General features: G+C 39.7%; 1 protein-coding gene and 1 long non-coding RNA gene across 3 annotated transcripts in view; one reads left to right on the top strand and one right to left on the bottom strand.

Annotated features, from left to right (window-relative positions):
* The window catches only part of LOC133096241 (uncharacterized), a 66,233-nt gene extending 64,979 nt beyond the window's left edge, over nucleotides 1–1,254 (bottom strand). Inside the window, exon 1 of the long non-coding RNA XR_009701757.1 lies at nucleotides 1,182–1,254. This is a non-coding gene — a long non-coding RNA (uncharacterized LOC133096241). The remainder of the gene's footprint in view (nucleotides 1–1,181) is intronic.
* Nucleotides 1,255–2,396: 1,142 nt separating this feature from the next.
* The window catches only part of C1GALT1 (core 1 synthase, glycoprotein-N-acetylgalactosamine 3-beta-galactosyltransferase 1), a 37,615-nt gene continuing 26,106 nt past the window's right edge, over nucleotides 2,397–13,905 (top strand). The window contains exons 1-2 of one of the 2 annotated variants that reach the window (XM_061197756.1): nucleotides 2,397–2,624; nucleotides 3,087–3,182. In XM_061197756.1, the coding sequence (XP_061053739.1) occupies nucleotides 2,618–2,624; nucleotides 3,087–3,182 (103 nt within the window). In that variant the 5' untranslated portion in view covers nucleotides 2,397–2,617. The remainder of the gene's footprint in view (nucleotides 2,625–3,086; nucleotides 3,183–13,905) is intronic. The other variant, XR_009701756.1, reaches the window with a different exon arrangement.

The raw sequence follows: 13,905 nt of genomic DNA, 5'->3' as shown, positions 1-13,905 counted from the left end.
CTCTCCTAGCAACATCTACTTTCATTTTGCTGACAGGTTACATGGCTAAACCATGGCTTATTAGAGACTGAGGAAGTAAATATTTTTAACTGGACACACTGTCACCCTGAAAAAAATCAGAGTTCTGCTAGTAAGAAAGAAAGGGTTTAATCAACTATCAGTGTCTATCACCCTGCTCCAAGGAGCCTTGACACACATTATTCTGCTCCAAGGAGCTTTGACATACATTACTGAAACACCACACCACAGACAAACATACTGTCCAAGGTTTACCTGTGTTTCAAATGGGAGAATCTGGTCATTTTGAGTCTCACATATAAATTATATTCAAAGTAATCACACTTTCTTTTTTCTAGTTGATAATGAAGAAAAATTGGCTGACATGAATGTCATTTCCAGGAATTTATTCAAGGTGACAGCTGCACAGTTGTGCAAAGGTACATGCATTAAGAAGCTCATCACAGAGTTGTTTAAAATAGTAAACATTTGGAGAAAAAACAGAAATGAATCAATAGAATACTGGTTAGATAAATGATAGTATATCCACTTAATGGACACTATGCAACTTTTAAAAATGATGTTATTCATGATATATTGTTCAGTGAGAAAAGAACTGTGTACGTAATGAAATCCAGTTTATCATACATTGTATTTATATATCTTTATGTATTTTTTATTCTTAGAGATGTCTGGACGAGTATAACATGAACTTTTAAAAATGGTTACCTCTGAATTATGGGATTTGGAAAATTTTTTTTGTATTTGAATAAGGATGTACTGTTTTCATGAAAATAATAGCTATTTTCAAAAATACCCAGAAGGGTAGGAGAGGCTGATTTGATCTGGTGTTGTTTGTATCAACATACCTTCTTGCCACTAAGAAAATTATCTTAGACATGCTGTATCTGAGCTTATCCTTGGAAGGATTTCTTATCTTTGCTCACTGGAAAAATATTATTCCTTATTCATTATAAATATTAATAAAATTAAAATAAGAATCCTGAGGTGTTTTGTTTTGTTTTGCTTTCTAGTTGGAACACTTTGACCTCTGAAGGGTCTCTTTTCCCTGTTTCACAGCGGCTGTGGAAGGAAAGGGGGTGAGGCTGGGGAAGAAAGAAAATGATGGAGGTAAGGATCCAAGAGAGAAGTCTGGAGGCATGGGCCCAGGAAAGAGCACTAACCTGGACATCAGATACTTGCACTTCTCTTCCAGAACGGGCTTCTCAGTTTATCTTTCTGACCTCAGTTTTCTCATCTGAAAAAATGAGGTTTGGATAAGAATCTAGATGTTTTAAAACTCTTTTGGAAGATTCTTTCGGATTTATTAATCGCATATCCTGCTAAACTACACTAAAGCTGAATGTAAACAAATTAAAGGGGGGTGGACAACAACAATACCTTACTAACGTTATTATTTCTCCCGGTCATGTTAAGTAACTTGCCAAGGCTACACAGCTAATAGGTGGAGGGAACCAAGATTCCAGCCCAGAGGGCAAGGCACTAAAGAATTGCTGAGGAGGGCATTTAAAGGAAGCAGGGGAGCTTCTCACCCTCAGGCTAGGCCTTGTAAACGACGGTTAACACCAATAAAGTCAAGACCTTACCCCACCTCCCGACTGCTGTGGGGTTGCCTCAATCGCACCAGGACTCCTCGCTCTAATCCACAAACAGTTTTCTGATACAAAGTCCCTTTGCCAACTAAAGGGGGGGGGTGAGGTTTTGCAAGGATCCGAGGAAGCTCTTCCGGCCACTGCCTGACAGCAGTGAAGTAATGACAGAACCAAAGACCACGTGTGCCTTCAGGAGGCTTTGTGGTATCACTAATTGGGTTTTCAGCCCCTGCGGGTTCACATACCTGGTTATGCAACAACAGTTCGCGTACCTCATCTTGCCGTGTTTCCTTTCATTAAGGCCAGAGAGATACTGAGTAAAGAGAGTCGGGAGGGGGGCATAACAGGGGTAAAAAGAACTGTTTAAGAGCAGGCTAGAGGCCATAAGACTCCTGCAGGGTAAGAGCCTGTCCCTCAGACAAAGGTCCCTCAGGTATCCGCAGTCTCGGTCCCTGATGTCTCACTGCTTTTAACTCCTCTCAAGGTCCGCAAGCTAACGCAAAACCCTAGAGCAGGATCAGGAAGGCGGAAGCCGCCAGCTAGGAGCCGCAAGAGAGCTGCAACTATCGCTCAGAAAAGACCCGACTTCCCAGACCCCTTCGCACAAGGGCGGGGCGTGAGCTCGACTGCCAATCCCCGCGCCCACACGTCGTCGTAGCCCCGCCCCACCCTGCCCCCTCTCGCTCCGCCCCTCCCTGGGGCTGGTGCGGCGGCGGCGACGTCAGCGCTGGGAGAGCCCTGGGTGGCGGCTGCGCTGTCCGCCGGCCTCGGCCCGGACGCGCTGCGGGGAGGGGCGGAGCGAACGGGCGGGAGCGCGCGCTGGGCCCGCCTCAGCTGCTGCCGCCGCCGCAGCAGCCACCGCTGCCGGGGAATAATCTGGGCGGCAGCGGGCGGCCCCGGCTAGCAGCCACGAGCCACTTCTGCGGCTGCCGAGAAGAGTGAGGGTCGCCGGTCTCGTGTCGTCCCCCTCTCTGCCCCCCCGGAGGGGCAAGAGGGAGCCGAGGCTGATGTCAGGTACGGCCGGCGGAGGCGCCCTCAGACTGTGGGTCCAATGTCTCGGTTCCCCTCGCCCTCCCCCTCTCGGAGCGTGAGTGTGTGAGTGGGGGAGCGTGGAGGGTGGAACCCCACCCCCGGCGCCGCCAAACAGGTGTCTCGGAGTCGCCGCCGGGGCTGGGGACGTGCGGGTTCCTGAGGGAGGCGCGGTGTACTTCCTGCTCCCGGCGCCTCTGCGAACTGCCGTTGGGGCCGCCTGCCCACCGGGCCGCTATTTTGTTGACATGTAGCCTTCTCTGGGTCGTGGGTCCTTCCCTTTTGCCCTCTCGTGCCCCTCGCCTCCTCGCGCGCCGCCTGCCGTCGGGTGGCGACGGTGAGACACGGGCTGCGCTCCGGACCGCGCGGCTTGAGCACCTAGCGGTCGTGCCCCGCTGGGCCCTCTCCCTGCGGACCTGCGGGCGCTCAGGTGTGGACACCTTCCAGGAGAGCAGCCGGGCTGCCGCGCCGCCCCAGCGCCCAGCGAGCGGGCGCCTTCCGCAAGTGCCGGGGGACTTCTTCAGGGCTCTCTTGGACCAGCAGGTTTGTCTGTGGCCGATTTGTTCTTTTAAATTTCCCTGCCTCTAGTGAGGCAGGTGTGTTTGGGCACTAGCTACGTGGAGGACGAGGAAAGGAGTTTTTTCCTTCCCTCCTCCCTCCCCCACCAAGTGTGATGGGATTAGTAGGTGCTGACAAATTGGCTTTACAGCTCTGAATTTGGATATATTGTATACGCAAGAAAGTTAGGGGTGGGAATTTATTCTTGCCCAGCTCTTACCCTCTCCCTTTATTATTATTTTCAAATGACAAAACATCACAAGCTTTGGAAAAGTTGATTAGATTTATAATCTCGTTCTCTCAATTCCTTATAGTTATTGTGGTATATCCTTTTAAAGCGTTTCAGGTTCCTAACCATGAATTGGTTTCCTTATGATTTTAAAAGTTAATTATAAAGTTAGAACTTTAATGCAATAGAGTAATTAGGCCAATGTGTAACGAACAGAAATATGTTCATTTACCAAAAACTGGGCAGTGATAGCTCTGCCTGGGTGCCAGGAAAAGGTGTCGTGCATAATTTCAAGTTGTTTAATTCTGGTGTTAGTTTAGATGGTGGGAATCTGAGGTTTTAGGAGGTAAAACTAACTTTTTGCAACTTTCCACACTTTTATCAGGTAAATGTCACTTGATGCTGTGTGTTCTAAGTATTGTGTATAGTAATCATACTTATTTTATTTTCTGACAGCCGTAGTGGTAGTGTGTATTAATGTACAGTTTAATTGAGTGTAAAGTTTCAAGTTACCAAACAGTTAACTCTTTTTACCATATGTTAAGTAAAACAGTGATTTAGTAAGGAAAGTATGACTCACTTAAAATTCTTCACAGGAAAAGAGTATGGTATTTTAGTACTAGTGGAGAACAATTAGATGTCTCTCTTAAATTTGCTTGGAGTTTGTGTTTTTCTGATCTTTTTAGTTAGGGTTCAGCATTTTAAAAATATTTTGTGGTTACTACCCATTTAAAGATAGGTATTTTTCTTAAATATGGTTTTTTTAGGGTATAGATTATACTAGTCTATATTTCTGAGTAAATTCAGTATCCAGAAATTATTAGAATTTTATCTCAAAGTCATTTAGGAGTACCTATCAATTAATGATCATCTAGTCATAGAAATAGAAAAGTGTGTCATTTAGGTATATGCTATATACTATTTGTATATATAAACTCTTTTAACAATTTGTATATTGACTTGTGCTCACTAAGATAAAAATTGCATTATACAGCTTACTTTATAAACCATGGTAATTTAGAGTTTCTGTGTGAAGAAATCATTGATTGGAATTCTTGTGACAGTGCACCTGTAAACAAACAGTAAATGGAAAATGGACAACTTGGTGCTGAAATTTCATTCAGATTCACTTAAAATTTTAAGCTTCCCAGTACAACCATGTTACTTTTAGAAGATTTGTTGAGATTTGAGTAAAGAGGCTAGTGTACAAACCACAGCAAGGTGGAAAGGATATGGCAAAATTCTTTTACCCAAACCTAAGTGGGATTAAGGTCATTCTTTTAGAATAAGGGGGAAAAAATGGAGAATTTTTCCATAAAGGAGAAGTTAGCATTTTATTTTGAAGTCTAAATGTGTATCGAATGTGTACTTAAATTTTCAATTTATAACTAATTCAGATGTCCTATGGGAAAATACATGCCAAAATCTATAATGTGTGAAAATAAGAAGTGTCCCTTAAAGAAAAAAATATAAAGAAGCTGTTGTATGTGAAATAGGGTAGCCCATAGGAAGGTGGGAGAAACCAAAAAGAAAATCTGAGTACATTATCTAGAACCTGTAGTGTGAGCTGCCTTGCACATTGAAGGGACACATGGAGGGCAGAGAGAGGCGGTATTAAATTGGGGAGATTCTGAAACAGGAAGTCTGATTAGTTCACAATGAAAGCTATATATTAAAACAAATTGGTGCAAGTTGGATAATAGGGAGACTTGAAATTATACAGCTTAGTGTAGTCATTTGCATTTTTGGTCATTGTGTTAGTTTCCTAGGGCTGCTATAACAAAGTACAGCAAACTGAGTGATTTAAAACAGCGGAAATTTATCGTTTCACAGTTTTGGAGGTTGGAAGTCTGAAATCAAGATGTCGACAGGGCCATGCTCTACCTTCTAGGGAAGAATCTGTTCCGTGCCTCTTAGCTTCAGGTGTCACTGGTGTTCCTTGGCTTGAAGTTATATCACACCAGTCTCTGCTTCTGTTGTCACATGGCATTCTCCCTGTGTGTCTCTGTCTTAATAAGGTGTTCTCCCCTTTTTGTAAGCACTTCAGTCATATTGAATTAGGGGCCACCCTGCTGACCTAATCTTAATTTGATTACCTCTCCAAAGGCCTTATTTCCAAATACGATCACATCCATAGCTCCTGGGATTAGGACTTCAACCCCAGTCTTTTTGGGGGACACAGTTTAACTCATTACAGTCATGTAATTTATCTTTTACAGTATTCAGTAAAATTTTAGCACCATATAGCAGACCAAATCAGAGGGTGCCTTCGGAACAGAGTAAATTCATTTACCTATCTCAGTGCCTAGCATGTGCCAGGTCATAGAGGTAAAGCAGTGAATAGGTGAACAAAAATCTCTGTTCTCATGGAGCTTACATTCTAAAACATTGGTTCTCAAAATGTGGTCCCTGGAACCTCAGCATCATCTGGGAACTTGTCAGGAATGCAAATTTTCAGGCTCTATTCCCCAGACTTCTTGATTCAGAAACTCTTTTAACAAGCCTTTCAGGTGATTCTGATGTAGACTCAGGTTTGAGAACCACTGATCAAGATGGAGAAAAGAGACAATAAACAAGATGAGTAAGTAAAATATGTAATGTATTAGATGTTAATAGGTGCTGTGAGTAGGAATAGGGTGGCCAGGGAAGACCCCCTGAGAAGTAAAGACCTGAAGGAGTTGGGGAGTGAGCCATGTGAGTATCTGGGTGAGTTGTGTTCCCAACAGAGAACAGCAAGTGTAAGGATCCTCATGTGTTTGAAGAACAGCAAGGAGTCCAAAGTTAGAACACAGCAAGGGAACAGATAGTAATAGGTTCAGTTTTTGAAATTGCTATTTGTTCCTTTTTGACGTACAAAAACCAAATACTAGAAGGAGAGATCAGCAAGAGAGGAGCGTGGGGGGTAGGATGGCAGACTGTGTGAGGTTCTTTTTAAGGTTTTGGTTTTGTCTCTGAGTGACATTGGGAAGACACTGGAGGGTTTTGAGCAAATGAGTGACATGATCTGATTTAACTTTTAAAAGGACTGGTAAAAATGGATTGAAGAAGCCAAAGATGAAGAAAGGGAAAAGTTGATTAGGAGGCTGTTGCAGTAGTTGGGAGAGAAAAAGTGGGAGGATAAGAGGAAGAAAGGTGGCTTGGATTAGGGTGGTAGCGGTGGAAAGGTTAGAAGAGGTACGAAATTTAAAACACACAGGATTGTAGTGAGAAGTAAGCTTTTTTCTTCCTTCTCTAGTTACTTCAGTCACCCAGTTGCGAATGTAAGGATACACTAGTATATAACCTACGTATATTTTATGCGTTCATTTGGCAGTGTCTGAAGACATTTTGGGTCACAACTGGGGAGAGTGCTACTGGCATCTAGTGAGTAGAGGCCAGAGATGCTGCTAAACATCTCACAGTGAACAGGACAGCCTCCAAACAGAGAATTATCCAGCTCAAGATGTCACTTATGCCATGGTTAAGAAACACTGGCTTAATGGGATTTACAGAGGTTGGGGTATGGACAGTGGAGGGAAGGGGATGTTATATAGACAGAAAAGACAGTAAGAGTAGAGGAACTCACTGCATTGAGATATTTATTGAACTGTAAATAGTTCAAAATTGCTGAAGCATAAATTATAAGGGAGGGAGAGACAGAGGGGGGGCATACTGAACCTGTAAGGTAATGTAATTCTTTGAAAACAAAGTTATAAAATGGGAAAACTAACACATTATTAATTCTATATTAAATATCACTCACCTTATGCCTATGTAAGGATAGGCTAGTATCATATGTATTTTATGTATTCATGACATACCTTTTTATTAATTTTTTCAATATTTCTAACTTACATGGCTCATCTGCGAGTTTTTTTCAAATTGTCACAAATCTCAAAAAAGTTTTCCAGTATATTTATTGAAAAATATCTGCATATAAGTGAACCTGGGCAGTTCAAACCCATGTTGTTCAAGGGTCAACTGTAGTTACCTTTGGTGAGAACCTGGGATAGAGATGGGAATGAAAACATACTCTTTGTGTATGTGTGTGTGTGTGTGTGTGTGTATGTATGTCTGTGTATACATATATATGTACGTGTGTATATATATATGTATACATATTTAATCTACAGTTTCAGTTAGGGTTTGTTTTTTCCTTACATTTCTCATTTAAAAAGTAGCCACTACACCTTATTAACAGAAAGTCATAACCTGCCAAATGTGCAAAGATTTTCCTTATTAGTTCATATAGATCATTGTTTTTAACATCTGTAGCATATTCTATGGTATGGATGTACCATATATTTTTTTAAACTTGTTACTCATTAACAAACATCTGTGGCAATGGCTGCCATGAACATCTTTGCACAGTTCTGTGTTTGTGTCCGTAAGAGAAATTTCTGATCATGAAATGATGGGTCAAGGCATACTTGAAAAATTTTAAAGATGTTGCCAAACTGCCCTTCCAAAAGACAGTAAATATGTATATTCTGAGAAACAACGGATGAGCGCCAGTTTTCTCTCATATCTATGTCAATACTGGCTGTTACTGAACTTAACATTTTTTGCCGCTGTGATAGGTTAAAAATAGTATCTCTGCATTTGAGGTTTACATTTCTGTAATATGAGTGAAATGTGAACATTATTGACCATTGTATTTTCTTTTCCTTCGAATCCTTTATTTTCTTTAACTGTTTTTATATTAGGTTGGCCTTTTGTCTTTTTCTTTGTGATACTTTTTGTTATTTTTTGCTGTACAGAGTTTTTTTAACATTTTATACAGAAACATACCTTTGAACCAGCAATTTCACTGCCAGAAATTTATTCAATGCATAACCTCATACAGTTTTACTATAGTTATACCTTTTGAGTTTTGAAAAGATCTCAGTTCATGATATAAAGATGTAAAAAGATGTTTTCTTCTAGTTTTTTTTAATTTCATTTTTTAAAAATATTGAAATCTTAGAAACATTTGGAATTTGAAAGAGAAAGGTAGGGATCCAGATGGTTGCTTTTTATCTTTTTCCCAGAAGATTATTTCAATATCATTTCTTGAATAAGCCATCTTTTTCTTGATCTGAAATGCTATGTGTATTATGTATTAAATTTCCATATGTACTTTTTTTTTTTTTAACAGACTATTTTGATCTGATAAAGACCACCAGGGATATATATCTTTAGGCTGACAAAGTTAGGTTAATTAACTTGCTGCTGTGAGGGAGATCACACACCAGAGGAACTGCCAGAGGGGATAGGGTTATTATAGGATTCTGGAGAAGGGTGGAGTTTAGACAGAATTTAAATGAAACAATATTTGATAGGTTTAAAGCACAGCAAGACTGTGAATCAGGTTAATTAACATCAGGCCTGGGCTGAGAAGTAGACTTAAGAGTCCTGTTTCCTTGAAGACTACAAAGTTAAGATAAATGTGGAATGTTGTGTCTGGGAAACCCTTATCTGAAGCTCTGGGTTGGAAATTGAAGCTGTTTCTGATTAGCGATTCATCATACATGTCAGAGTGGGGTGTTGCAATCTCACTGATACACTTTCAAATAATTCTAAGTCTGGTTGTAGAGAAAAAAAAAGTTTCTCAGCAATATATCTTTAGTATGAATTAATAAAAGTGTTTAAAAAATTTTTTTCCGATTCACAGGTACACTGATATGCCTGTTCAGCCTGAATATCAAATTGTTTTAATTACTATACCACATGTTTTACTCACATGTTTATTTTTCCAAACAACATTTACAATAATTTTTGCCACATTATTTAATTTTTTAAAATCTTGTATCTTAAGTAGGTCTGCCTAGGCTTAGTCCACCCCTATACCCCTTTCAGGAATTTCCCAGGTATACTCTCATGTTTATTTTTTCAAACTTTTCAGTTACATTTTACCAAGTTACTTAACTTTTAAGTATCTTATATTTTAGTTGGGATGGCATTTTAGATAGATAGATAGAGATATAGATTAATTTGGAGCAAATCTACATCTTTATCATTGATTTTTTTTCCAATTTTTATATTGTGGTAAAATACACAAAATATACCATCTTAATGATTTTTTATTTTAAGTCTTTACTTTTTTTTTTTATATATATTTATTTTTAGCTGTGTTGGGTCTTCGTTTCTGTGCGAGGGCTTTCTCTAGTTGTGGCAAGCGGGGGCCACTCTTCATCGCGGTGCGCGGGCCTCTCACTATCGCGGCCTCTCTTGTTGCGGAGCACAGGCTCCAGATGCGCAGGCTCAGTAGTTGTGGCTCACGGGCCCAGTTGCTCCGCAGCATGTGGGATCTTCCCAGACCAGGGCTCGAACCCGTGTCCCCTGCATTGGCAGGCAGATTCTCAACCGCTGCACCACCAGGGAAGCCCCATCTTAACGATTTTTAAGTGTACAGTTCAGTGGTATTAAGTACGTTTATATTGTGCAGTCATGACCACCATCTTCCTCCAGAATTCTTCTCATCTTGTAAAACTGAAACTCTACACCCATTAAATAGTAACTCCCCATTCCCCTCTCCCCCTAGTCCCTGGAAATCACCATTCTACTTTATATCTTTATGATTTTAGCTAAGTATCTCATATAAGTGAAATTACAGTAAGTCCCCTACATACGAACCATCAAGTTTCGAACTTTCAAAGATGCAAACGTGTTTGCACGTCCAATCACATAATGTATGTTCACGTGTCTGGCGTACATTGTAACGTGCATGCATCCTCTACAAGTGGTTGTACTTTTGTGTACTTTAAAGTACTGTATAGAGTACCATAGTACAGTATCTTTATTTCAAGCCCAGGATGTCCGGAAGCAAGCGTAAAAGCAGTGGTGATGTAGCTGGTACTGCTAAGAAGCGCCAAGCAATAATAATGGAATTTGCTGTGCAACACAAGGAGCTTACTAATGAAGACCTGATGGAATTGGAGGCCCAGAGAAAGGACGAAGAGAGACAAGAGGAAGAAGAAGTAACTGAAGAACCGAAGATATTCACGATGCAGGAAATGGCAAGGGGATTTTCTTTATTTGAGGAGGCACTGTTAGTTTTTGAGGCACAGGACCCGAACGTAGAACGGTACACGAAGGTTGCAGCAGCTGTTCAGAATGCAATCCAGTGCTACCGTGTCATCTATGACAAGAAAAAAAGAACTACTACCCAGACATCACTGGATCGTTTTTTCAAGAGAGTAGACAGAATTGAATCCAGCAAGGAACCAGAACCCGGGCCGTCAGCGTCAGGCGTGAGTGAAATTGCAGCTTGCCCTCCATCTCCTATTGCTGACGATCCTTCAGCTCTACTATCTCCCACCTCCTCTCCCTCCTCCAGTCAGTAACTTTTCTTGCCTGTTCACTCGATGCCAGCCCCTGTATGCCAGCTGTTGTACTGTACTACTGTACTTTTCAAGGTACTATACTAGAAGATTAAAAATGTTTATTTTTTGTGTGTGTTTGTTTTTTATGTATTATTGTTTGAAAAGTATTATAAACCTATTACAGTACAGTACTGTGTAACCAATTGTGTTAGTTGGGTACCTAGGCTAACTTTGTTGGACTTACAAACAAATTGGACTTATGAACGAGCTCTCGGAACGGAACTCGTTCATGTGTAGGGGACTTACTGTATATAGTATTTGTCTTTTTGTGACTGGCTTATTTCACTTAGCATAATGTGCTCAAGGTTCATCCATGTTGTCGCATATGTCAAATTTTCCTTACTTTTAAAGGCTGAATAATATTCCATCTTGTATGTAACACATTTTGCATATTCATCAATCATTGATGAACACTTGGGTTGCTTCCATGTTTTAGCTATTGTGAACAATCCTCCTATACAAATGGGTGTACAGATATCTCTTTGAGACCCTGCTTTCAACTCTTTTGGACATCTACCCGGAAGTGGAATTGCTGGATCATGTGGTAATTCTATTTTTAATTTTTTTGTGGAACTGCCATGCTGTTTTCCACCATTGCTGTACTATTTTACATTCCCACTAGAAGTGCACAATTGTTTCCGTTTCTGCACATCCTCACCAACACTTGTTTTCTGGGGTTTTTTGATAGTAGCTATCCTTAATGGATGTGAGGTGGTATCTCATTGTGGTTTTGGTTAGCATTTTCCTAATGATAAGTGATGTTGAGCATTTTTTTCATACTCAACATGTTCATGCCTATTGGCCATGTGTATATCTTCTTTGGAGAAGTGTCTATTCAAGTCCTTTGCCCATTTTTGAGTTGGGTTTGTATTGTTATTGTTAAGTTTTAGGAGTTCTGTATATATTCTGGATATTAATCCCCTACTAGATGCATGGTTTGCAAATGTGTTCTCCCATTCTGTGGGTTGCCTTTTTACTCTGTTGATAATGTCTTTTAATGTACAGGTTTTTAAAGTTTTTATAAAACCAAGTTTGACTATCTTTTCTTTTGTTGCATGTGCTTTTGGTGTCATATCCAAGAAATCATTGCCAACTCCATGTTGGGAAGCTTTTATTTTATGTTTACTTCTAAGAGTTTTATACATTTAGGTCTTAGCTTAGGTCTTTGATCCATTTTGAGTTAATTTTTGTATATGGTGTTAGGTAAGGGTCCAGCTTTATTCTTGAGCATGTGGATATCCAGTTTTCTCATTTCCTTTTGTTAAAAAGACTGTCCTTTTTCCATTGAATGGACTTGGCCCCCTTGTCAAAAAGCTTTTGACCACGCATACGAGCGTTTATTTCTGGGCACTCTGTTCTATTACATTGGGCTATATGTCAATATTTGTGCCAGTGTCACCCTGTTTTGATCACTGTAGCTTTTGTAGTAAGTTTTGAAATTAGGAAGTGTGAGTCCTCCCGTTTTACTCTTCTTTTCTAAAATTGTTTTGGCTCCTTGAGGTACCTTGAAATCCCATATGAATTTTATGATGGATATTTCTATTTCTTCAAAAAAAATCATTGAATTTTGATACAAATTGCATTGAATTTGTAGATCACTTTAAGTAGTATTGACATCTTAACAATATTAAATCTTCCAGTCCATGAACATGGGATGTCATTCTATTTGTGTCTTCTCTAATTTCTACTGAGGATGCAAGACATATTAATGTTCTCATTGAAAAGTAACAAAAAGGTATTCTCACTTTTGATCTTCTGAATCTGAAATTGTGGGAATAGTTTTAAAAATAGAGTTATAGTTTGAGACTTAATACAACTTGGTTTTGAGGTGTTACGTAATTTTTGGAAGGTTTATTTGTTTCTAATCCTTACATACTTTTTCAGGATTCATAAAATTCCAAGGTCCTTTCTAGTACTGAGGTTGTGTAACTGTAATCTCATAAAATATTTCAGGGTCATTAGGTGAAGGCTGTGTGTTAATATTTTCTATTTCTGTAGTTTTAATAAATTACTAATAGAAGATATTTTTAGTCTCTCTGTCTCTGAATTAATATGTACTTCTGTTATAATTTGTATGAGTTGAATACACATCAAAGGAAATAGTATATATAGTTCATGTTATATATCTAGTTTATGACTTTGGGTTATGTAAGTGTATAAATGTGTCAAATGATGGGACCATATGATTTTTTATTCAGTAAATTAGGCAGTATAGATAAAGATATCTATTTGGAAAAAATAATTTCATCTGTGCCCCCCACATACACACACTTAAAACAAACAAACATTTGAATGCATTTTACAAGCCAGGCAATGTGTTAGTTGCTGGAGAGATAGAGATAAAAGAGTTATAGCTGTTGTTCTTGAGGAACTTATAGTCTAGGGGGAAATAGGTATGCACATACCTACTATGATGAAGTATGATAAGTACATAGTAGGAGATGTGAATGAAGGAACAAGAAAATATTTGATGGGAAAGCAGTTAATTTGATCATGGGTGATGGGGAAGACTGGTTCTGAAAAGTACTGAAACTAAGGTAACCATGAAAGATAATTATGCATTTATCCAGTAGACATAACTGAGGAGGGCACTCTAAGCAGAAAGAATAGAATGGGCAAAGTCATCCATATGAAAGACCATGGCGGATTTGGAGAATGGCTCAATATAGGCTTTATGGATAGGGAGTATCAAGAGTGCAGGAAGGTAAACTAGAGCTAGATCTTGTTTACCAAGTAAGCAGTATGGACTTGATCCTGTGGCATTGGAAACTATTTCCGTTAAACAAGACTGCTATGTGAAGCCTTTATTAAGTTGGGAAACAGAGGTAAGAGAGTTGAGCCCGAGGGAGAATGATCAAGGAATGGAGGGAGAAAAGTGTTTACAGAGTGTAAAATAGATGTGGAAATATAATCAGGTTTGGGGACTTGGGGCATGAATAAGGAGATGCTTTGCCCTCTTATTTCAAGCCAGCTGATACTTACTGTACCAATGTCTTGTGAAAAGCATCATGGTCAACAACTCTGAGAGGTAGGAAACTATTTTTTGTCTTCTGGGAGTTTATATTCTGTAAACAGGAGAAAGTATACCAATGACCATATCCTTAGTTCCTAGGACAGTATTTGACACATTGAAAGG

The sequence above is a fragment of the Eubalaena glacialis genome, chromosome 8, assembly GCF_028564815.1.
Source record: "Eubalaena glacialis isolate mEubGla1 chromosome 8, mEubGla1.1.hap2.+ XY, whole genome shotgun sequence".
Taxonomy (NCBI): Eukaryota; Metazoa; Chordata; class Mammalia; order Artiodactyla; family Balaenidae; genus Eubalaena; species Eubalaena glacialis.
Note: the sequence above shows the minus strand (reverse complement) of the source record. Positions and strands in the feature narration are given on the sequence as shown.